A 25,391-nucleotide genomic window follows, 5' to 3' on the forward strand; every position below is an offset into this window, starting at 1 on the left:
CCCCTTAGCTGCCTAGCTGCCACAATTTTGGGAGCTCTGGCTGCTAGTACTACTGGATCACTTGAGTTCAATCAGCTGTGAGAATGGGATGGAGCTCATCTATCAACCTCTATTTTCAATCTCGGCAGGAAAAAGATCTAGGTTACAAATCACTGCTCTACCTTTCAGGCAAGACCAGAGGTAATAGAAGTTTATATGTCAGTTCTGGAATGCTCTTACATTTCTTTCCCCCGTATAAAGGAGATTTAGTCCTTGGTGGTGACGACCTGGCATTTTCAATCAGTCCTGTATGTATTTCCAGTTCCTGGTGCTTTTTCAGATCCGGAGTTGAGGTCTCCAAATTCTTAAGAAGTTCCAGGAAGTGAAATTTCTAATCTGGTTATGTCGTATAGTGTAAGCACAAAATTTTAAGGAGTACGTTGGATACATGCTCTCTTCTTCTGTCAAGAGCCCCTTTCAGTTGTTCAAAATCCACATGTAACAGACATTTATGGCAGGCTCCAGCCCTCACCATTGCACATTGAGTAGAACTCTGCACATGGATTAGGGTGGAGCTTCAGTTTCCTCCCCCAGCCTCTCTCTCTCACACATGCATCATTATTCACAGATATTGAAGTCAGTGCGATGAACTCAGCTGGATGACTGGGTCTTGGGAGGAATGTGAAATCCATAGTTTCCAATTTTATTTCTTTTATTTTAAAAAAAACCATAGCAGATTTTCAGAGCCAGTGCCAACACATCGTTGTTTGCTTGGGCAAAAATGTCAAAGGAGACGCTGCAGTGTTGCGTGTACAAACTAAGGGTACATTTCTGAACCTTAATGGTCACTTAGCCTGTGTCTCAGAACAAGCCACCTGGCTAACCATTATCACTTTATGGGCTGTATGCCATCATTTCCCCATAGAATTACTATGACATCAGAGCAAACATGTTTATATGACTTCCTGTTATAACAATTAAAATGTTTTATTCTACTTGTGTTCCATGGTCCTATATTTGGTCTTAAACATAAAAAATGCTCTGAGGTATTATTATTATTATTATTATTATTATTATTATTATTATTATTTACTTATACCATCTGGCCAGGCCTCCCCAGCCACTCTGAGCAGCTTCCAACAGAATATTAAAAACACGATAAAGCATCAAACATTAAAAACTTTCCCCAAAAAGACTGCCTTCAGATGTTTTCTAAAAGTCAGGTAGTTGTTTATTTCCTTGACATCTGATGGGAGGGTGTTCCACAGGACGGGTGCCATTACCAAGGTTAAACTTAGAGATAGCCCCCCTCCCTTTAAACTGACAATTCAGATCATCAGCTTTCCATATGCAAGCTGTAGATGGTTTCAGAATGCCTACCAGGTGCGGGTATCTAACCTTGTCACTCAAGTGATTGCAACAGCAGAAGGATGAATTACACAAAATGAGAAGGTGGCCTTCTGAGCTACACTAGCAAACTGCAGCTAATCAGAGCACAGTGGGACATCAGCTCTCTTGAGGTTTCCTGAGCTTCATCCTTCCTAAAAAAAATTATTCAACTTCAAGCCAAGGAATCCAGCTCTTTCTCAGATTTCTATTTGGGGTTTTTGCTGAATGGAAGCCATTGGCATTTAAATGCATTTTGGGGTGAGGAAAGTTCTGTTCTGGAATACCCCTACCCAGTACTAGCCAGGTCACATGTAACACTGGGTCAAAGCAGGACTTAGTGCAAATAAGCAAACATGAGAGAAGACCACAGTCACTCCATGGGTTCTGCTAATGCCATTCTTCTGTGAGGTCAGCCGTGATTTGGCTTAGCATTACATCCAGATCCAAGCTTCTGCACACAAACCATGAGCAGTGAGCCATAAGACAAACCTTGGTTCTTCTGGAGCAAAATCAATCGTAAGCCCAGATTCAGATATGAAACCACAGAGCACGTCCGCTGTAGGACAGGACAGAGAACAAATCACGCTGCAATCTTCTCTCTAGGAACTACCGTATTTTTTGCTCTATAAGACTCACTTTTTCCCTCCTAAAAAGTAAGGGGAAATGTGTGTGCGTCTTATGGAGTGAATGCAGGCTGTGCAGCTATCCCAGAAGCCAGAACAGCAAGAGGGATCGCTGCTTTCATTGCACAGCGATCCCTCTTGCTGTTCTGGCTTCTGAGATTCAGCATATTTTTTTTCTTGTTTTCCTGCTCCAAAAACTAGGTGCGTCTTGTGGTCTGGTGCATCTTATAGAGCGAAAAATACGGTACATCTTTTCTCATTCCCACTAAACCATGGTTTGACTTAGCACTGGGACACTACAGTTTTGCTGGCAGATTGGTGGAAGCTACCTCTTTGATCACAAGTGAACCATAGGTGAGAATGGGATGAGTTTACTGCTTTCCTATTAAAGTAGGGGTGAAGAAATGTTGTTGAACTTCCAACTTGAATCAGCCCAGCCTGCAAGGCCAATAGCTCCTGTTATAAAACAGCTGTGTGCTTTATTTGATCAACTTCTGCTCCTTGGTTGTTTTGGAAAGACACTGCTGTGATCTGCTTTTTGCTCTGGTGTGTGAGTCTGGGGGCAGGGAATGTTTGAAGCTTCCTTGTAGCATCTGGCTTCCTCCTGTGGCATGGCTTGCATCTTTGTACCTGTTTTCCTAAGTGTACTCATTGTCTGATAAGTTTGGTTCAGCTTTTGCCTGCTTGGTCTGCACAATATCAACTGTGTCAAATGAGCTAATATCAGTTAGCAGGTCTAAAGCAGAGGCCTCACAGTGAACTGATCTAGAATGCCATTCAGGCCCGTTCTGTGATTACCTTTAAATCTTACCCATTTTTTCTTCTTTTTAAAAAAATCTTACATTTACTTTTAGTTTTACATGAAGCTAATTCTGCTGTCTCCTGTGTGTTACTCTCAGGTAGGCAGCACTCAGGAAACCCACCCAGATGGGCAGGATATAAATAATAAATTATTTTTAATTTTTTAATTTTTTATTTTTTATTTTTTATTTATTTTATTTTATTTTATTTTATTTTTTATTGACTGGGGAAAGCAACCTTAAAGTAACTCACAGGCAGGCTGGCTGGAGCTGATGGGAGTTATACTTCAAAACTTCTGAAGGGCACCAGATTGGCTACATGTATAATACTTTCCATCCATATTTTAATCCAGTGCTGTGCTAGACACATTTTGCCCAACTGAGTGCAGTGTGACTTACTGCTTGTAAAGTGTGCTTAGGATTGCAGGCTAAGATTCTGTCTGAATAAGCCTTGACCTCAAATTGAAGTGCTTCACAGTCCCATGTGTGCATGGAATTCATGCAGAACTTGGGTACAAATAGGTTTTGCCATTCACTTTGCTGGAGTGAGCAGTTCTGTGTATGCATGACTTTGTGCAGGAGAGCTTTGAAGGTACCACAGAACCACTGGCTAATTTTGAATGAGCCAGAATGAGCAGCACTGAACCTTGGGTTTGCATGCTCTCCACTCCCCACACTTTCTCTAGCGTAGCCAAGAAGAGGCATCTGGAATCTCACACTTCCACCTTTGCTACTTTTGTCCAAACCAGCAAACTATTGTTAAGTACAGTTTGGTTGAAACAGACAACTTCAAACCATGGTTTATGCATCTGGTTTGGTTAACCAGACCATAGTTAGCATTAACCACAGTTTCTTGGTTCAAAGGTCACAACCAGCAATGATTAAGGAAAAGCAGAAACAAAATATTGCCAATTCCTCACAACTGCCCCAGAAGAGGAAAAGAGAAGCACATGACCCCATGGTTTGCCGCAGCTCTTTTCCTAGTCATTCGCATCACACTAAACTATAGTTTAAAACAGGCTTCCAGAACTTTGGACTACAACTCCCATCTGTCCTGGTCAGCATGGTCAAGAATGATGGAGTTGAGCCCAAAACATATGGAGGGTGCCAGGGTGAGGAATCCTGATTTAGAGTGGTGGCCAGACAGGGCCTTTGTGTGTCTAAAAGGGATAGGTGAGTTGGAGTAACATTGGTGTATCAACAATTACTTTAAATTGGAAATGCTTTAGTTTCCATAGTAATAAACTGTTCACCTGACACATTTCAAGCTTGCAGATAAATGTTGGTGTGGATTTTTATTATTATTATTATTATTATTGCAATGCAAGATTCAGATTATTTTGCATGCATCTCAGGAAAGCTTAAAGAAAATAATGTCCTATCACTCAGAGGAGGGTGGACATTTAGCTGGCAATGGCTATAGAAATTTTTCAGCGCTGCGTTTTCACTCTAAAAATCCAGTAAACAAAGCTGGCTTCTGTGTGGGGGGAAAGAAGGAAAAGAAATGAGTGGGTGATTGAGTCCAATTTTCTTAATACCTTTCATTATTTATAATGCGTGAAATGTTATATCAATTTCATCGGAACAAACAAAATGAATAAAATGAGGGGGTTTGACTTTAAATGTATTTGTTTTGAGGATGCTGTGGGTGAGAAATTTAGACTGAGTTTGTTTCCTAATGGTTTGATATTTGGACATTTTAAAATCATAACAAGCGGTAGTTCCTGTGAAGATTTATGGAAAAATCTGTTCTGGTTATTTGATTCCAGATGACGGCTTCCATCATTAGTGGTTGCTTAAACATGAACACTGTGGCCACAGAGCTTTCCCCAAATAAGTGCTTTCCTCTTATGATTATTATTACTGACACTCTACCCACTAGACCACACTGACTATATCATACACACACACACACACAGAGAGAGAGAGAGAGAGAGAGAGAGAGAGAGAGAGAGATCTATAATGACTTGGATATCTCCACTAGCGTTTCCTTTTAGAGTTCTTTTGCAGTGTGAAAATTCCTTCCTCTGTGGGATCTGTACTTTGTCACAAATGTGAGTCAAAACTAAGGTAGGGAGTGGGTGGCACTGTGGCCGAAACCACTGAGCCCCTTGGGCTTGCCAATCAGAAGGTCGGCAGATTGAATCCGCGTGACGGTGTGAGCTCCCGTTGCTCAGTCCAGCTCCCGCCAACCTGACATCTTGAAAGCATACCAACATGAGTAGATAAATAGATACCGCTACAGCGGGATCGCTGAAGAATTGATGTTTTTGAATTATGGTGCTGGAGGAGACTCTTGAGAGTCCCATGGACTGCAAGAAGATCAATCCTCTCCATTCTGAAGGAAATCAACCCTGAGTGCTCACTGGAAGGACAGATTGTGAAGCTGAGGCTCCAGTACTTTGGCCACCTCATGAGAAGAGAAGACTCCCTGGAGAAGACCCTGATGTTGGGAAAGATGGAGGGCACAAGGAGAAGGGGGCGACAGAGGACGAGATGGTTGGATAGAGTTTTCGAGGTTACCAGTATGAGTTTGACCAAACTGCGGGAGGCAGTGGAGGACAGAGGTGCCTGGCGTTCTCTGGTCCATGGGGTCACGAAGAGTCGGACACGACTAAACGACTAAACAACAACAACAACAGCGGGAAGGTAACTGGTTTTCCCGTGCGCCAGAAGCGGTTTAGCCATTCTGTCCCTCAGACCTGGAAAACTGTACTGCGGCAAATGTTGGCTCCCTCTGCCAGAAGTGAGATGATCGCCACACCCCATAGTCAGGTTTGACTGGACTTAACTGTCCAGGGGTCCTTTGCCTTTACCTTCTTTACCAAGGTAGGGGAAGTTGATGGCAGGCTAGTGTGATGGCTTGGTGTAAGCATGGTGTTCTGCTGTCTGAATTCAATCCTCTGCAAAGTTGGAAATAGAGTCCTCCCTTGTTTTCTGAAGCATAGGTTGCCTTGCTTACTTGCACATTGTTGAAGCCTCACAGCAGGAGGAACCAAAGCCACATCTTTATTCACTGCCTGCCAATAATTCCGCTTGATCGCAGCTTTATCATTCCAAGATTGGTAAGCGACTCACTAGAACCCCACATTTTATTTTGTTAATAATTTAAAAAGGGAAACTTCCGCCTGGGGCACGTAAGTTCAAAGTGTGACTGATGTGCGTCGCAGAGGAAAGCAAACCAGAAGAAAAATGACCAGGAAATATTATGAGCTTTCAAAACTTGATGATTTTTCTAGGATGGCAAATCACGGGATTTATTCATCTATTTTTATTAGCAACCTCGGTAATAACACTTATTTATTTATTTAAAGCCTTTCCAGCCCATCTCATTCCATGCTGCAGACAGCTTAACAACCAAAACTGAAATCAAAAAATTCCCTATTAAGGACAGCGAGTTAGAAAAGGAGAACGAGAACCCTTCCCCACTCCAGTAAGCTGCAGTAATGCAGGTGTCGAGAGGATGGCTCCACTGCTCATCACTTTGAATTTGTATAAAGGTAAAGGGACCCCGACCATTAGGTCCAGTCGTGGCCGACTCTGGGGTTGCGGCACTCATCTCGCTTTATTGGCCGAGGGAGCCGGCGTACAGCTTCCGGGTCATGTGGCCAGCATGACTAAGCCGCTTCTGGCGAACCAGAGCAGCGCACAGAAACGCTGTTTACCTTCCTGCCGGAGCGGTACCTATTTATCTACTTGCACTTTGACGTGCTTTCGAACTGTTAGGTTGGCGGGAGCAGGGACCAAGCAACGGGAGCTCACCCCGTCACGGGGATTTGAACCGCCGACCTTCTGATCGGCAAGTCCTAGACTCTGTGGTTTAACCCGCAGCGCCACCCGCATCCCTTTAATTTGCATACCGCCTTTCTATCTTACAATACTCAAGGCGGTTTACAAGCTGAAGAAACAAAGAATGTACACCTTATAACAATCTAATGCAATACAAAAATGTGATAATAAAACAGCTTTAAAATAAGCAATCTACATCAAATAAAGTAACATTCAACAATCATTAGGATAGTATAGAATAATAATATCAGCATATAAAAATTAAACAGAAATCCACTTAAAAATTACAATAAATAATTTCAAAACTACAATCCATAAAACAACGGCAAGCCACAGTGCATAAAATAATGCAATACAAATTGAGAAGCAGAGACTGGAGGGTGGGGCAAGGCAGGTGGAAGAAGGCCTTTCCTGATGGAGTCTCTCCCCTCACCTTAATGGCAACTACTGGAGATAGGTTGCTGATCAAAGCTGCCCCTGGTTTCTAAATCACTCCAACGCTGCTGAGAGGTTTGCAAGTACTAACAGGGAATGATTCCTGCTTGCCAACCTCTACATTCTGATCAGCCACCAAGGCTACTATACCAGGCCAGAAGCCCAACTGAAAAGGGCCACCAGAAAATACCTCATCCAGATATGCTTGAAGTTACTCTGACAGTGCAGTCTTTGAAACTTCACCATGTACTATGTCAGGATTAACGGTTCGCCATTTTTTAAAATTGGCGGATGCTCTAAGCATCCTGCCCGGGGATCGAGGGCCGGGGTAGATCACTGCAGCCAGTTTGCTAGGATAATCTAATGCTTTCAAGTAGGATTTCTCTGTGTTCAATCCCCCCCAAATATTCCTTTCAAATCAAACCCATGAACCTGAATGCCCCCAAATGTTTGTGCCGTGTATAACCCTGCTCTATCACTACAAACAAAATCATCGCTTTCACCTGATCCCAGAAACTTTGCTTGCCTCAAATCAAGCTTGACATTTCATCAGATTTCAAGGAAATAAACAACGATCTGACTTTTAGAAGACACCTAAAGGCAGCCCTGTTTAGGATAGTTTTTAATGTTCGATGTTTTATTGTATTTTTAATATTTTGTTGGGAGCCACCTAGAGTGGCGAGGTAGAAATAATAAAGTGTTGTTGTTGTTGTTGTTGTTGTTGTTGTTGTTGTTGTTGTTGTTGTTGTTATTACTGCAAGGAAATTTTTAAAAGCCACTTGAGGATCTGATGTACTCCAATAAACTAATATAGTGGCACTGCTTTGGATACTATTCATACGAAGTTTCATGCAAACGAAACAGTATCAAAAGTATCAAAACATCCAGCTGGTGTCCCAATACTTTGGAGAAACTACCTTTTCTCCCTGTAAGGAAAGGAGTTAATTCATTAAACCACTGCACCCTTCGGTTGAATTATTCTTCAGTAACCATTTACTTAAGTGTCAGAAACTACTCACTTGGGGAGAGACCCAAAGTAGTTCGTGGAAGCTGCCTTATACCCAGTCAAACCGATGGTTCATCTGGCTCAATTTCAACCGACAGCAACTTTCCAGAAAGAGAGCTTTGAGGCAGAGCCTGTGGTTTGCATGCTCAGCGTCCCAGGTTAACAGTCCCTGGCATATGCAGATTAAAGGGATCCTGGGCTGCTTGAGATGTGTGGAATACCCAGGGAAAGACTCTACCATTAGGCAGACTGTGGCAGCTCATTTAGGCTGCCAGGAAGAGGCAGCACAATATTTACTTTACTGTTGTAATTTCACTCCCATGGAGAGGCAGTTGTGGGGTTTTACTCTCTTAGCCTTTCTTCTTCTTTCATTCAAGACTTGCTTCTCTACCTTGATATGGGAACTAGTCGCGCCATCTGCCTCAAGCAGCAAAATGTTTTGGGCTGCCCCTGGAGGTCACTTTCTGCCAGACTCCCCAGAGAGCCCGTGCCAGCTAGAGTAGATAATATTGGACTAGGAGGACAATCAGCCTGACCCAGTGTAAGGGAGCTTCCTAGGTCCCTCCCAGACTAGGTATTCGCCTTGGATCCAGCTGCTCAGTTATCTCTGCACAGTGGAAATATTTGCACATTTCTCCCTTTCATACAAACCCAAGGCTGGCATGTGGAAATGCATGTACCCCAAGGTTTTCGGTTGCACCACGGGTAGATTGATGTACTCTTGATTCCAAAGACAACTTTTGCTGATCAGGCGATTGCCAGAGCAGGCGGAGGCAAAGGAGGACTTCTACGCTAGGCATGTGCTTCCTGCTGGAAGAGTGCTCTAAGCACATCACTTCTTGAAAAGAACTCATAAGAGAAAAACACTAATTAGCAATGGGTCAGTTTTTGAAGTGCAGTGGTTTGGTGTGTCCTGCAGACGGGCTTTGCTACATAAAAGGGCACTGAGTGGCAACAGGGTCCTTGTTCTCAGGAACAAACTTCTCTGAGGAAAACCTAGTGGTAAATGGGTTCCCCCACCAGTGAGGTCAACCTTGGGCATCGTAATGTTACAGAAGGAAGAAGTGGTGCAAGGGCCTCTGTCTACTGTTTCTCCACATTTCTATCTTGCTTTCACATCTCTCCACTCAGGAGATGTGCAAACTGTCCCTGTATTGGCGGCTTTTGCATCCTTCAGATTAGTTTCTGACGGAGGGGGGGAGGGGAGTAACAGGAAGACTGGGTTCTTATGCTTCCTGTCCAAGTCTACAACCTGGTTGCAACTGAAGCAATAACTGACATGGTTGCCTACAGCAGCCTCAGCTGACCTGATGTCCATTTGGACTATAAACCATGACAGATGGGGCTGATGAGAATTGTAGTCCAAAATAGCTGAAGGGCACCGGTTGGCAAAGGCTGGCCTAAAGTACTGGGAAGGATTACTCTGATAGAAGCTATTGTGAATATTAATCCATAGTCCATTTGCCCTGGTCCTCCTTTTGTGCCCAGACACAACCTAGCCTTTTTGTACATTCGGGCAAATGGCTTCTGTGGAATTAATTAGCAAATCATGTTATGTCTGAAACTGAGCTTATAGCATTAAATTAGTTTCTCGGGGCCTATTGCTGAGCCAGCAAGAGGGTTGTTATTTAGAAAAACAAGCACTTAGTTGTACTGCTTAGTTTCGCTCCCTGGTAGAAGAAGAATAATGTTTACCATTTAATTAACCTCATGTGGCATGGTGGGAATGGATGGCAAATCAATAATGAATGTCATTACAGTCACCTTGTGCAACTGCAATTCTGGTTTTCAAACGAGGGGGAATGATAATGAGTCTTGATTTCTGCAGGAGCACTTTCAGGGGTAGGCAGGTGATTAGTTATGAAGCTCAGCGCTCCCACTGGAGGAATGAAGAAAGCTGGCTGCAAAACTCTCTGAGAAGATGAGCCAAGGGACTGGAAACACAAGATGGAGGACACTGTTTATTGGCTTGTCCTCTTATTTATTTTCATCTCAAAAATCCTTAAATTAAGAACTCAGTGGTGCTTGTGTGTTTAGGAAGGGAGTTAATGGGTGTGGGATGCAGTAAACAGCAATTTTGCATGTGACCAAAAGTCTTCCCGTACTTGTGAACACATGTGACACAGGAAGTTGTCTTAACTCAGTAAGACCATTGGTCCTTCTCTTACTCAGGATTGCCCACACTGCCTGGCAGCCAAGGTTTCAGTCAAGAGTCTCTCCTAGGAATCAAACCTGGGACCTTCTGCATGCAAAGCAATGCTCTACCACTGAACTATGGCCTTTCCCCTGTGACTTCAGAGGTGGCCATCATTACCCGCTTGATGTCATTTTGTCATGGAGAAGCATGACAAAATGGTGCAGGTTCTATTTCTGGCTATGTGTGGCCTCTCCCACAATAGACAAAAACCCCAAATAATATAAAGAGCAAAGTCCAACAGGAAAATCATCCCATTGCAAAGAATGAGAATTGCACAAGAGGAGACGCCTCCCATGGATTTCACTATAACTTCCACAGGGAACTTCCCATTGGAGTGTGTCACTTAAATCATAGTAACCATTTCTAAATAGGCACATATGCAATGCATTGTTGGGGCAATGCAAAACTGCTCATCAGTCTGGATTGTATTCAAATTCCAGTAACTGGAATTACCGTATTTTTCGCACCATAGGACGCACTTTTTCCCCTCCAAAAATGAAGGGGAAATGTGTGTGCGTCCTATGGTGCGAATGCAGGCTTTCGCTGAAGCCTGGAGAGTGAGAGGGGTCGGTGCGCACCGACCCCTCACGCTCTCCAGGCTTCGCACACCTCTCTGCAAGCAGCGGGAGCCCAGCGCTGGGCTCCCGCTGCTTGCGGAGAGTTGCCTGCATGCTCAGGCCTGCGCGCGCTGAGCTCAGCGCGTCCAGGCTTCACGGACCTCTCCGCAAGCAGCGGGAGCGCTCCCGCTGCTTGCGGAGACTTGCCTGCATGCTGAAGCCTGCGCGCGCTGAGCTCAGCGCGTCCAGGCTTCGCGGACCTCTCCGCAAGCAGCGGGAGCGCCCCCACGGCTTGCAGAGAGCTGCCTGTTTGGGGGCTGGGGTCAGGGGAAGCTCGAGCTTCCCCCGCCCCAGCCCCGCGCCTGGGGGGAAAATAATTTTTCCCCCTTTATTTCCCCCCAAAAAAAACTGGGTGCGCCCTATGGTCCGGTGCGCCCTATGGTGCGAAAAATACGGTACGTTCATTGTATGCAACTAAGGTGGCAAGAATTGCATGTCATTAGGAATCTGATCATACTGTGAGCTTTGCTATTTGAACAATGTTTTGTCACATTGCAGCTCCAGAAACTGAAACGATCGCTGTCTTTCAAGACCAAAAGTTTACGGAGTAAAAGTGCAGACAACTTTTTCCAGCGGACAAACAGTGACATGAAGTTGCAGGTAGATTTGCTATCAGAAATCAGCCCCAGAACTGGCCAGCTCTCAGCCTCCGAAAGTCAGACATCTACTCCCACCATAGTCCAACACCATCAGGAAAGCAACAAGACTCACGTTTTCCAGGAGCACATATTCAAAAAACCTACGTTCTGTGACATCTGCAACCACATGATTGTAGGTAAGAATGGTTTTGCTTCTTCTCAAGCACCTAATGTACAATGGTATTTTCCAGCATGTGATAAAGAAAACTTGGGCTGGTTATTTGAATCTTTTAAAATGTGCATGCAAGACCTCTAGGCAAAATTTTGTCCAAAGGATCCATTTCCTTTTATGTATTTATCATGATAGAAGGGTTTGTTGACCCTTGAGAATTCCAGAGCTCTGAATCTTACAAGTGTGCAGAATAATATAAATAGGAACCAAATAACTATGTAAGCTTTTCATTATAATATCACATCCAAGGCTTAAGCAGCAAATGCTATCAGTCTGAAATGATTGCAAGCCTTTGGACCCAATCAAGCAGTTTGCACCAATTAAGATGCCACTTGAAAGCTTAGGCCTGTAGACAATATTTATGCAGTTAAATTTTCAGAAATATTCATGAAATTTAGAAATGAAATTCTAAAATCCTTCATAGTGCTCAGATGCCTTGCTAGCCCACCCTTCTGTGACATCAGAGCATTCTAGACTAATAAGAGGTGTATTATTTATTTATTATGCATTTTACTTGCTAGACATCTCATAAACAAGTTCTTGAGCCATAGGCATGGTGGTTATGATATCTTTGCTGTGCAGATCAGCTGTTCGCCACTGGACGATTCTAATAGTTTCATTCCCTACTGGTTAAGATTTTGCGACAAGATGCCATAAAATATATTGTACTAATCTCCCCCTCACTGACATGGGAGTCCACTGGACTAGTTAATGCATCTGATCACTCAAAACCATCTTCTGACTAGATCATTGGCCAATTGTGACAAAGTAGAAGCACTGTGGTCTTGCAAGGTGGGTGGGGAGCTGCATGTGACATTGGGTGGAGGTCATAATTGTATAGAGAAGGGGAATTATATAGGAATCATTATGTCATCTGTGCACTGTGATGTTTCTGCATGTTAGCCAGAGCTAACCAAACATTTCTCCTGATAAACCTAATGATCTACAAATTCTGAGAATGTATTTCTATGGTCCTAGAACCTAAAGATTGTTAGAAGCCATGCTTCTATAGGAAAAGAATAGTATATCATACGGGAAAGATTCATAGAGTTGTAATGATGTTGAAAGAGAGATGGAATCCAAGAAGTGGTATCTGGCAGGAAGCTGGAAGAGGAACGATAAATATACTCTTGAAGATAACTGATACAAGGTTTCATAAGCAGATACTTCCTTCAGCATATTTTGGAAGTTCTCACACTGATAGGAGTCATGTAAGCAAATAAGTCTGTTTTCTGTACCGGTTAGGCAAAGATGGTTTTGTGATATAGTCTAACATAATGGTCTTTTACACCAACTAGGGAGGCAAAACTTTGCCCAATATGATTTGTCTGCCAGTGGTAATGCGGAAATCCCAAATTGCCAACAATCCTATGCAGCACTTATTTCACCAAGCTGTTTGTCAGGTGCTTTTCATGTTGAGCAAATTAATATCAAGGGAATTCCGATCTTGGAGAGCATTGTAGACTTTCGAGAAACAAGAGCTACATGTCCCCCCACAACCCCCCATCCCCAAATATCTATTGGGAAATTTGTACTTTTAACATATTTTCTGTATATTTAAGTTAATTTCAGCAACAGTGGAAGCGCATTTGAGAGGAGAGTTTGAAATTTACAAAGATAAGAGGGCATACTTTTCCCCTATCCAAGTTTGAATAAAAAATGTATAAAACATATTCTGAATTGAAGTGTGCAATTTAAAAACTTGCAAGAGCTTTGCAAGACAAGGATATTTTTCTTAGTATTCTTTTCAGCCAAGATTCGGTGAATATCCAGAATATCCTTTTTACTCTTACCAATGTATAAATTTAGCTGGTGTCTTTCTGACTGCCGTTGGATCATTACAACAGTTGTTGGATAAACTGAATGGCAACCATGAGGCCTGGGGACAGAGAAGGATGCAACAAAATGCAGTGCTTTGATTAGTGCACTCTAAAAACCTTCACCCCCCCCCCCGGACCTTTACATACATGTGTCTGGAGGCATATTCAGCCCTTTCAAAATAAAACGCATGCACAAATATTATGGAAACTGGGGAAGATGTGGTGGAACAATAATGTTTTTGCAGAACCACCCCAAGCAAGCAGACAAACAGTAAAGTTGCACCAGTGGAGGCGAATGCTGGATATTTAACAATAAAGCACTTAAAAGGCTGCAAGTTAACTTCAATACGAAGATATAGGGCTGGATCTGGAAGCTACAAAAAGAGATGTATTACACACATGTACATGTACATGGGATGCGGGTGGCGTTGTGGGTTAAACCACAGAGCCTAGGACTTGCCGATCAGAAGGTCGGCAGTTCGAATCCCCGCGACAGGGTGAGCTCCTGTTCCTCTGTCCCAGCTCCTGCCAACCTAGCAGTTCAAAAGCACGTCAAAGTGCAAGTAGATAAATAGGTACCACTCCTGCGGGAAGGTAAACGGCGTTTCCATGCGCTGCTCTGGTTTGCCAGAAGTCGCTTAGTCATGCTGGCCACATGACCCGTTTCCTGCTTGGCAGGGGGTTGGACTCGATGGCCCTTGTGGTCTATTCCAACTCTATGATTATATGATTCTATGACCCGGAAGCTGTACGCCGGCTCCCTCAGCCAATAAAGCGAGATGAGCGCCGTAACCCCAGAGTCGGCCATGACTGGACCTAATGGTCAGGGGTCCCTTTACCTTTACAACCATGGTGTTTGTGTAATTGTGTTTGTGCATGACAACAAAACATTCTAGATCCCTGAATCAATTCCACAAATGCTTATCGTTCAAAAAGAGTGAAAGCTTTTTGTTCTGGATTCTGCACAAGCTGTGTTTATTTAGGAATAAATTCTGGGTCTTCGTGCTATTAAATTCTCCATGCAAAATAGGGTATCAACATATCACCTGGTTCAACCTCTTCTGACCCTGCAGATGTTGTTGGACTCCAACTTTTGCAATCCCCACCCAGCATGGCCAATGGCCAGAGATGATGAGAATTCCCCTTGAACTTCTGAAGGGCCCTCCATACGTCATGTACTGACAAATATAATCGTGTGAAAAATGCAGTAGTGTAAACCTACCCTTTGTTTCAGATGAAAATAAGGGTTTTCTTGGTTTTTCACCAGATGTGTCTTTGCTGTCTAACCTATCCTAATAAGAGGCAGATACAATGAGAATGCTGTATTTAATATTTCCTGTACAAGATGTTGAGACTCTTGTTATGTATGGATTCAGGATACCACTGAGGCCTACAGACTATGCAGGATGGTAACATTCCATGAAGCCGAGAAATATTCTAATTCCTCAGGCTGTTAGAACAACTCGGTTAACAATAAGTATTCAGATTCAGATAGGTAGCCGTGTTGGTCCGACGCAGTCGAAATATATATACCAACTAAGTTTGTTCTTGGTATAAACTTTCATGTGCATGCACACTTCTTCAGATACACATATATTTTGAATAAGTACAGTGGTACCTCGGGTTAAGTACTTAATTCGTTCCGGAGGACCGTTCTTAAACTGAGACTGTTCTTAACCTGAAGCACCACTTTAGCTAATGGGGCCTCCTGCTGCCGCTGCGCCTCTGGAGCATGATTTCTGTTCTCATCCTGAAGCCAAGTTCTTAACCTGAAGCACTATTTCTGGGTTAGCGGAGTCTGGAACCTGAAGCGTATATAACCCGAGGTACCACTGTACACCCTTAAGCAAAGTTCTTAACCCGAGGTAATATTTCTGGGTTAGCGGTGTCTGTAACCTGAAGCATCTGTAACCTGAAGCATATGTAACCTGAGGTACCACTGTATTCAGTTTTTGCAAAGGAAAAAAATGAGAATCAGAGTATTTATGGATGCAAGGCAGGTTCCAAAGCCCTGAATTTTTATGACCACTTGAGTATTTTTCTCTTTTTTTAGCTGAAACTAGTTCTGATTTATTATGTGATTTATTTGTCGGCTAATAATATAGAACTTGCAAGGAATAAAGAGCAATGCTAATGATCATTCCCAACCACCTAGCCTGCCCTGTCCAACATTATATCCAGTCTGGTTTGGTTTAGTTTAGTCATATTTTTCCATTCACCCTTGAGATAACATGTTAATGTATTTTCAGAGTGGTGAGGTAGGCAGGAGTCGAGATTCTGCAGGAAGATACAATTTAAGAGCAAGTCTGGGCTGAAACTGCAAAGCCAGCACATCAAAACATCAGGCTGTTACTTTGATGTTCTTCGGCCCCTTTTCTTTCCTTCTTTCTCTGTAGTGTTTTCATGTACAGACAGTTTTCCACTGAAGAAAACAAGTGCTGGAAAAAAATATCATTTTTTAAAAAAACACCAAAAAAAACCATGCTATTCCTGAAGTCCATTTCCTGTAGTGACTCGAATGGAAAAAATCTTCACTTTCCACACATTCTTTGCATACTGCGCCTCATCATTTGTGTCAAATCCCTAAAAACATTCCCTCCAATTTATTGTTAGGTTTTGGTGCACATCCGTCTCCCCACAACTGGTTAGAGCAGCAGAATCAGGAAGGAACTCAAAAGCAAGATTGCATAATATATCTTGTTGCTTCGGTGAATGTTCTCTTGACGCCCCTTAGCTGGAAGAGCAATCATTCACTTTACGTTTTGCAATGTAATCAATTGCAATTTCATTTCACTTTTATGCAATATAAATTAGATCTCCCTCCCCTCAAAATACAACCATCATTGAAAACTATCAGAGATGCATAAACCATTTTTCTCATGAAGACTGCAGGAGCCCTTAAGTATGAATATTTATCTGTGTTTTGAACTTGAACTCTATTCCTAATCCTTCTTCCCCTGCATTAACTGTTTCACAGGTGACCACATTAGCATCCTTGCACACAATCACAGGGCGCCACTGAAGTTTGAAAGCCCAGACTTACTGTGTGTGGCAGTGAATCTCCAGCCCACCCTTGTAATCAGTTAAAAGCACTTTAATCAGTTAACTTAACTTAGTTATTGACTCAGCATTGCATCCCCGAACTTTGAACAGAATAGGTGCTAACTCTACCTTGATGCAGGTGTTCTACTTTTGTCATAGAATTGTGGAGTTGGAAGGGTCATCTAGTGCAGGGGTCAGCAAACTTTTTCAGCAGGGGGCCGGTCTACTGTCCCTCAGACCTTGTGGGGGGCCGGACTATATTTCAACCAAGTATTAAAATACAGTGGTCTGTTAAACATGAAAAGCTTCCCTAAACAGGGCTGCCTTCAGATGTCTTCTAAAAATCTGGTAGTTGTTTTTCTCTTTGACATCTGGTGGGAGGGCGTTCCACAGGGCGGGTGCCACTACCGACAAGACCCTCTGTCTGGTTCCCTGTAACCTCACTTCTCGCAATGAGGGAACCGCCAGAAGGCCCTCGGCGCTGGATTGTTTAGGGCTTTAGGGCTTTAGAGGTAAGCACCAACACTTTGAATTGTGCTCGGAAACGTACTGGGAGCCAGTGTAGGTCTTTCAGTGTAGGTTATGTGGTCTCAGCAGCCGCTCCCAGTCACCAGTCTAGCTGCCGCCTTCTGGATTAGTTGTACTCATTCTATTCATTGCACATTCTACTCGTGTAAAAACACACTGATTCCCAGACCATCCACTGGCCGGATTTAGAAGGTGATTGGGCCGGATCTGGCCCCCGGGCCTTAAGTTGCCTACCCATGATCTAGTGTAACCCCCTGCAACGCTAGAAATGTGCAAATGCTACTCTAAGTTTCTCTCCCTGTTTGCTGTCCTAACCCTTTTAGATCCACATACATTGATACAGCTCATGCCACCTTTGGCACTTTTTCTGCACTCTCATATTGTGTTTGTGTGGGGGGGGGCAATCGCTCACAGGAGCCATCTTCTTGCCATCTTTAGTTACATGCAAGATAACAGTACACCTACAGTTTCAAATGTGGGGCAACTGTTGTGAGCCTGCTAGAAAGTCTTCTACAGCTGAGACAACTGAGCTAAGCTACGCTGAAGCATAGGTTAATTGTGAGAAACTATTAGCATTTGTTGTTGCTGTTGCTTTTTTTGCTTTTTTTTTTAAGTCTCCAGAGAAGATAGCTCACTCCTAATGCTTCCTTTTTTAATCCTGTTTCCAAAGAAAGATATGTCCCTGGGAAATAAGTTCTAATTTTAAGCTTGTTTTTAGCATGCCTACATGCAAGAACACATTGAGTTGATTCGACTGGGGATTTTATTTTTTTAATCCATCAGGACCTAGAAGACACATTCTGGATGATAACTAATGATCACAGAATGGGAGAGAAAAACACAGATATGTTAGTTTTGAGAAATTTAATTTATAGGGTCAACTCCTTAGCTCTCCCAAAATGCCATGTCCCAGAAATTCATCCTGGGTGGGTGGGGGGCTTAAAACCCATAGTGTTATTGACTGTAGGCCCTGGCAGGCATGACTATTTTCAGTAGACCCCAACTGACATCACCATTAGCCATGAACCCAAGAATCCACCTGGAAAAGCCAAGTTGGGACACCAGACCTATCATTACATTTTGCAATTCAGTGAAATATGTTGTGTCGCTGTAGACTTGCCTATAATTCTTTATACTTGTTGCAATTGTTTAAATTGTTGGGAGGACTCCAATTTCCAATTCTGTGTGTGAATACACACATTTGCCTACTCTCTCCCTACAATAAATTTCTCTTAGGCTTGCTGTAAAAGCTTATGCTGCAATGAATCTGTTAGTCTTTTTAGTTTGCTAAATTGCTCTTGCTGTTTTTGCTACAGCAGCCTAGCACACAACTTCTCCTGTGAGATGTCAGACTTCTGAGGCACTTGTATACTTTCTTATTGTTAAAAGAGTATGGCTGCACATTTAGAACTCACATGCACATTTAGAACTCACATGCACATTTAGCTCAAATGATATTATTGAAAGAGCACGAGCTTTATTGATTTTCTCCATACAATTTTCTCCATACCTTGGGCGATTTCGTTCTTCGCTGCCTTAGTGGCACAATAGACTTTCCGTTCCTTGTAAATTTTTACAGCTTGCTTTAAAATCTCCTGCTACAGCTGCCTTAGGAGTCTTCCTCTCTTCCTTCCCTGCTGGATTAACAAAACTGCAGCATGGAATTTGTGCTTCCTGCAACATCACCAGCAAACTTATCTGAAGCCTGCTGTCTGAATCATACTGCACTTCCCTACTCTCTAAAAATCCCAAAAGATTCACCTTCAACTGTTGCGTCCAATTTAATGGCTATGGAACTCCACTTGAAATTCTGGCACTGAAAATTTCTACTGCTAGTCTCACAGAGCAAGCAGATTTTCTGCCTTTTATATCTTTTAAGCGAAGTAGCCACAAATAGTAGGGACGCGGGTGGCACTGTGGGTTAAACCACAGAGCCTAGGACTTGCCGATCAGAAGGTTGGCGGTTCGAATCCCCATGACGGAGTGAGCTCCCGTTGCTCGGTCCCTGCTCCTGCCAACCTAGCAGTACGAAAGCACGTCAAAGTGCAAGTAGATAAATAGGTACCGCTCCGGCGGAAAGGTAAACGGCGTTTCCATGCGCTGCTCTGATTCACCAGAAGCGGCTTAGTCATGCTGGCCACATGACCCGGAAGCTGTATGCCAGCTCCCTCGGCCAATGAAGCGAGATGAGCGCCGCAACCCCAGAGTCGGTTGCGACTGGACCTAATGGTCAGGGGTCCCTTTACCTTTAGCCACAAATAGATGAAGCTCAAGATGGTAGAAACAGGCCATATGTAGTCTCACACAACAGCAATTAATTAACTGACCAATTATTAACTGATTATTATTATTACCCCCAGTGCTTTGAGGGGTAAAAAAATGAGGTGACAGTATTCCTCTGTTGGTAAAATAGGTTGCCAACACAGTGGCTGCCATAGACAGCAAAAAAGAAGAAGAAGTGAAGTGGTCTGAATGAGTGATTGCTGTCACACAAAAAATCCTGCTCCTATTCTTAGTTGGATTCAAGAAACCAGAAGCAAAGGAAAATAATCATTAGTGATGCTTCATAAGCTATACACACAGCAGATGTGTGTCCAGAATGCGGCAGCTAGACTGGTAACTGGGAGCAGCCACCGAAACCATATAACACCGGTCTTGAAAGACCTACACTGGCTCCCAGTACGTTTCCAAGCACAATTCAAAGTATTGGTGCTTACTTTGAAGCCCTAAACGGCCTTGGTCCAGTATACCTGAAGGAGCGTCTCCATCCCCATCATTCTGCCTGGACACTGAGGTCCAGCGCCGAGGGCCTTCTGGCAGTTCCCTTCTTGCGAGAAGCCAAGTTACAGGGAACCAGGCAGAGGGCCTTCTCGGTAGTGGCACCCACCCTGTGGAACGCCCTCCCACCAGATGTCAAAGAGAACGACAACTACCAGAGTTTTAGAAGACATCTGAAGGCAGCCCTGTTTAGAGAAGCTTTTAATGTTTAAATAGGTTATTGTATTTTAATATTCCATTGGAAGCCGCCCAGAGTGGCTGGGGAAACCCAGCCAGATGGGTGGGGTATAAATTATTATTATTATTATTATTATTATTATTATTATTATTATTATTATAGCACATACTCAGTTTGCGGAATTCATTGCTGTAAGAGGCAGTGATGGCCGCAAGCTTAGATGGCTGAGAGAGAGAGAGAGAGAGAGAGAGGTCTAAGGAAGTTTGTGACTGCTAGTCATAATGGCTGCTTACTTCATCCAGGCATTGAGGAACAGCTGTGGGAGAAGACTGCTGCCTTCATGTCCCGCGCAAAGTTGGCTCAGCTTTTTAGGCAGGGTGAGGCCACTGCCTCAGGCGGGAGGAGCCCCCCCAAATGGCCCTGCCTGCGGGCGCCCTGCCTGCCACGCTGTCTCCGCCAGCAACAATGAAGCAATGCCACCAGCAGCACCATTTTGGGGCAACTCAGACCCCCTGTCTGATACTCTGCTAGCAGCAACTTATGGAAATACATTGAGAAGGCACTCGCTGAATGCTGCAATCTGTCTTGAATCCGAAGGCTGGCAAGGAGTGAAACTATATATATAGCGGCTAGCGTTGGTGCTCTGCTTTCCCTCAGGGGAAATGGCACTAAATTGTGGGCGTGTTTTGAACAATGAAAGCCAGTTTGACCCTCTTATTAGCAAGGCCGTGCTCTACTTATGTGTGCGTTGTGTATAGTATTTAAAATACATTAGTACTAAATGATCATGGTGACACAGAGGTAATACTTGGGTATAGGTGGACCAAAAATAAAAGCAATAGTTTTTGATGCTGGAATGCCATACTGTATAGCTTTGCTTTTAGGTCTAAGGACATTGTCTTGTGTTTGCAGGTGGCTGAACTGATATGGCTTCTGCTTTGGGTTGTAAGGGCATTGCATGCTTGAGTCGCTGGACTGGCCCTTCCAGCTGTGCTTTATGTTTGCCTTAGAGGGAATTCCCCTGACAGGGATTGCAGGCTGCAAACCATCTGACTCTTTCTCTGGAGGCTAGAGAAGAAGGTAGCTGACAGAGGGCTACCAGCTGGTGGAAGCTGTAGTTCAAAACACCTGGAAGGTCTCAGTTTTGGGGGAAACTGCCCTAAGTCATTACAAATAAAAGGTGTGTCAGAACTATTTGCTAGGCACAACATCATTATAGCTGAATTTGTGTGCTGTGTCTTGGCCTTCTTGTTACACACATTTTGACTTTCTAAAATTTCATCCCTTGTGGAAATTCAGGGACAGTTATAAAGCAGGCACAAATATCAGCTTCTTAATAAGTCTCTTTTAAAGTTTTTACTCTCAGGATTGAGATATATAATTGCTCCTAAATGCCTGTTAACACAAGCACAGCTGCATGACTGCACAGACATACAGAAGCAAGTGCAGACCACTAATTTTTAACCTAAAAACATTTTAATTAAAAATTGGATGGCCCGTGTGATATGCAGGCTGGAAGAAGTTTATTTATTAAATCAAATAAATAAAAAGTACTCCATGATATAGCCAGCAAAACTTCATTATCCAAATTTCAATTAACCTAAATGTTATGCTAATTTTTTTGCAAAGAGCATTCCAGAAAGTCTCAGAATTGGATTGGAAAGGATCTGAGAGTTAAGGGCTTGGGGCACATTGAGATTCGTGCTTTGCCTGCTCTCCTTTGACATCATAGAGACGATCTTGCCAAGAGCTGGATGTCAGTGTGAAGAGAATCATCTCCAGGACCAAAACAAGTTGTCACATTTATTAATGAGTCACTGTTTGCTGTGGCCTCTCACACAATTTTAGGAACACCTCCAAAACATCCTGCCTCATGCTGAATTTTTAATCCTTCCATTACAGGGGGGGGGGCGTTTTTCACAGCAAACACACACACAAATACCCATCCCTGTCTAACTATGTGCACTGAACCATTATTTGGCTAGCGAACTACATTGCAAAATTCAGAAGTGTGGATTTTGAAGGATGGCTTTGATTTGGTTCAATGTATTATTTTGAAAGGTGCGAATTAGGTAAATTCGCCTTTAAATGTGAACTGAGTTGAATTTCTCCCTGACTCTACTTGTGATCCTTCTATTCACATTTATTCAGAAAGAAGCCTCACTGAGTTGTATCTGAGTAAGGTCTCAGAGTGGACCCATTATAATTGGTAGACATAAGCTAGTGATGTCCATTAATCCCAATCAATCTTCTGTGAGTATGATGAACAATGAATACAACCCACTGTGTTCAGTGGGGTTTACACTTGAGCAACTGTGCATTAGAAAGTTTTTAGATGTGGATCATTGTCTTTAGAAGTCTCATCGTCTTCAAAACATGCACCACTTACATTCTTGTAGTGCTTCAATCTGACAAAAGACATTCCATAAATTAAGTCAGGTCACATTTGTACTTATATAAAATACAAAATAATTGCTTAAGGGTAAAGGCAAAGGGACCCCTGACTGTTAGGTCAAGTTGTGGACGACTCTGGGTTGCGGCGCTCATCTTGCTTTACTGGCCGAGGGAGCCAGTGTACAGCTTCTGGGTCATGTGGTCATGTGGCCAGCATGACTAAGCCGCTTCTGGCAAACCAGAGCAGCACACGGAAACGCTGTTTACTTACATCTAACTAAAATAAAGGGGACGCGGGTGGCGCTGTGGGTAAAAGCCTCAGCGCCTAGGGCTTGCCGATCAAAAGGTCGGCGGTTCAAATCCCCGCGGCGGGGTGCGCTCCCGTTGTTCGGTCCCAGCGCCTGCCAACCTAGCAGTTCGAAAGCACTCCTGGGTGCAAGTAGATAAATAGGGACCGCTTACTAGCGGGAAGGTAAACGGCGTTTCCATGTGCGGCTATGGCTCGCCAGATGCAGCTTGTCACGCTGGCCACGTGACCCAGAAGTGTCTCCGGACAGCGCTGGCCCCCGGCCTCTAGAGTGAGATGGGCGCACAACCCTAGAGTCTGTCAAGACTGGCCCGTACGGGCAGGGGTACCTTTACCTTTACCTTTAACTAAAATAAAAGTGTCATTGCTAAGTACCTTGAAAAAATAGGTTGCTTCTCTGGATTCTGTAGATCAGAATGCCTGTCTTCAGGTCTATACTGGCCTCTGATTGTAGAACAAGCTGTAGGTGGAATGGTAAAGATCAGAAAACAGAACATCAACTGTAATCTGTACTACAATACATGAGACAGAATTTTTAGACGTGAAGAAATGACAGTGAAATGTAAACTATAGTATGGGGGAGCTAGACAGACACATGGCCAAGGCTGATCTCAGGCTACATGGCTCGTGCTTCAGCCTGCACAGTTGGATAGGACAAAACCTCAATGGTTAAAGGAAACTCCATTTTAATGTACAAAGCCTGCCTTTGCGCCCCACGGTGCATGTGTGATGACAAGCCTCTCTCTGAAGCTGTTACGAACATATCCTCAGGTAACAAACGGCAATAAGTAACAGAAATATGAAGAGGTCTGTGCATTTAGAATTCAGCCTGCCGAGGTCATTGCAGCTTACTTCTTAAACGGATCTCTAGTCCCAAAAGGAAAAGGATGGTTCTGGTTTTGGAAGAAAGATGAGTGTGCACAGGTCTGTGGTGCTGTAGACACAGAGAGCGCAGATGGGTGTTCCTCCGTGAAAGCAGTAAACACACAGCATTCTTTTGTTCCGTAATAAATTGCTGCTGCTTTTGTGGTTGTACACGTTTGAGTTAGAAGAATAAAAAAGGATTGGCTTCTACCTGTGATATCATGAACCTGTCATCTCACCCCAATCTCCAAAAGAGTTGGCTATTCCTCCCACCCCACCCCGGCATGAGTCATAAACACACTTACAAACATAGATGTGCCATTTAAAAACAATACTAAAATAAATGGCGGATAGGCTGCATGACTCACAAGGGGAAGACATGGGGCTGATTCAGCATTTGATTACCTACTGTGCTCATTACAAGTTGAAACTCCGGGGTTGGGGAGCACATACAGCAATCAATGAACCCTCAGAAAACTTTTTTCTGACCTTCATCCACTAAATGGTTGTGGGAGGACAAGGGTTGCAGCAGGCCCAGCTTCGACACGCATGCATTCCTTTGAATGTATAACTGCACACGTAGAGTGCTCTCTCCATTCAGAAAAAGCAGAGATTTGATCATGCAGGGAAAAGCCTGGTGCTCCTAGCAGGCCTGCAAATGAATCCGCAGAGGTCAGAAGTGAAGACAGCATTTGCCACCCTGTTTTCACCTCCTCTGTGCTTCAGTGAAGGTCTAAAAGGGGGTGGAGAAAGCTCTTGAAACTATGCCTCAGCCGTCATCCAGAGTTCCTTTTGTTACCTCTCCCTTCCTTTACGACAGAGGTTCTCAACCTGTGGGTCCCCAGATGTTGTTGGACTACAACTCCCATCATCCCTGAGCTCTGGCCTTGCTAGCTAGGGGTGATGGGAGTTATAGTTCAACAACATCTGGGGACCCGCAGGTTGAGAAAGGCTGCTTTACAACATGGGTAGCAAACTAAGGCCCGGGGCCCGGATCCAGCCCAATCGCCTTCTAAATCCAGCCTGTGGACGGTCCAGGAATCAGCATGTTTTTACATGAGTAGAATGTGTCCTTTTATTTAAAATGCATCTCTGGGTTATTTGTGGGGCCTGCCTGGTGTTTTTACATGAGTAGAATGTGTGCTTTTATTTAAAACGCATCTCTGGGTTATTTGTGGGGCATAGGAATTTGTTCATTTCCCCCCCTTCAAAATATAGTCTGGCCCCCCACAAGGTCTGAGGGCAGTGGACCAGCCCCCTGCTAAAAAGTTTGCTGACCCCTGCTTTACGCTCACATACTCACAGCTCTGGTGACCAGCACGCAGCAAACATACCAGAAGCACTTCTCATGTACACGCATCAGAGTTAGTGGCACTGAACTCCACAAAGCATGGAGGGGAGATGGGTTTCCAACTGTTAGGGGACAGGCAGAGGACACAAGGGAATCATGACTGCCCACAATTCCCTCATACCAGCTTGCTGTGCCTCCTATCAGTTTGGAGGATACGTCTCTCCTTCCTACTTGACAGCAAGCCTGTCCAGCTGGCGAGCCACCAGCCTGAATTCAATCTGTCAGGCATGGATTGCCATTCCTCCTTTTCCCCCGTCTCCAAGGAGGTAAGAGATTTGTCAGAGCCTTGGCTGGGCTTCATTAGTCAGCCCAAACTGTACAGGCCCCACTCTCTGGTGTTTGAGCACCACGCACATCAGTACATCAGAATCAGCACATGACCACAAAGCATGATTGTTGCATGAAGTATAAGGTAAAGGGACCCCTGACCATTAGGTCCAGTCGTGGCCGACTCTGGGCTTATGGTGCTCATCTCGCTTTATTG

At 43.8% G+C, this 25,391-nt stretch overlaps 1 protein-coding gene across 1 annotated transcript in view; it reads left to right on the forward strand.

Annotated features, from left to right (window-relative positions):
• STAC (SH3 and cysteine rich domain) overlaps positions 1-25,391 on the forward strand; it is a 75,341-nt gene that overhangs the window by 23,392 nt on the left and 26,558 nt on the right. Inside the window, exon 2 of the mRNA XM_053359510.1 lies at positions 11,334-11,610. Within this exon, the coding sequence (XP_053215485.1) occupies positions 11,334-11,610 (277 nt within the window). The remainder of the gene's footprint in view (positions 1-11,333; positions 11,611-25,391) is intronic.

Source organism: Podarcis raffonei, chromosome 12 (genome assembly GCF_027172205.1).
Source record: "Podarcis raffonei isolate rPodRaf1 chromosome 12, rPodRaf1.pri, whole genome shotgun sequence".
NCBI classification, from domain to species: Eukaryota; Metazoa; Chordata; class Lepidosauria; order Squamata; family Lacertidae; genus Podarcis; species Podarcis raffonei.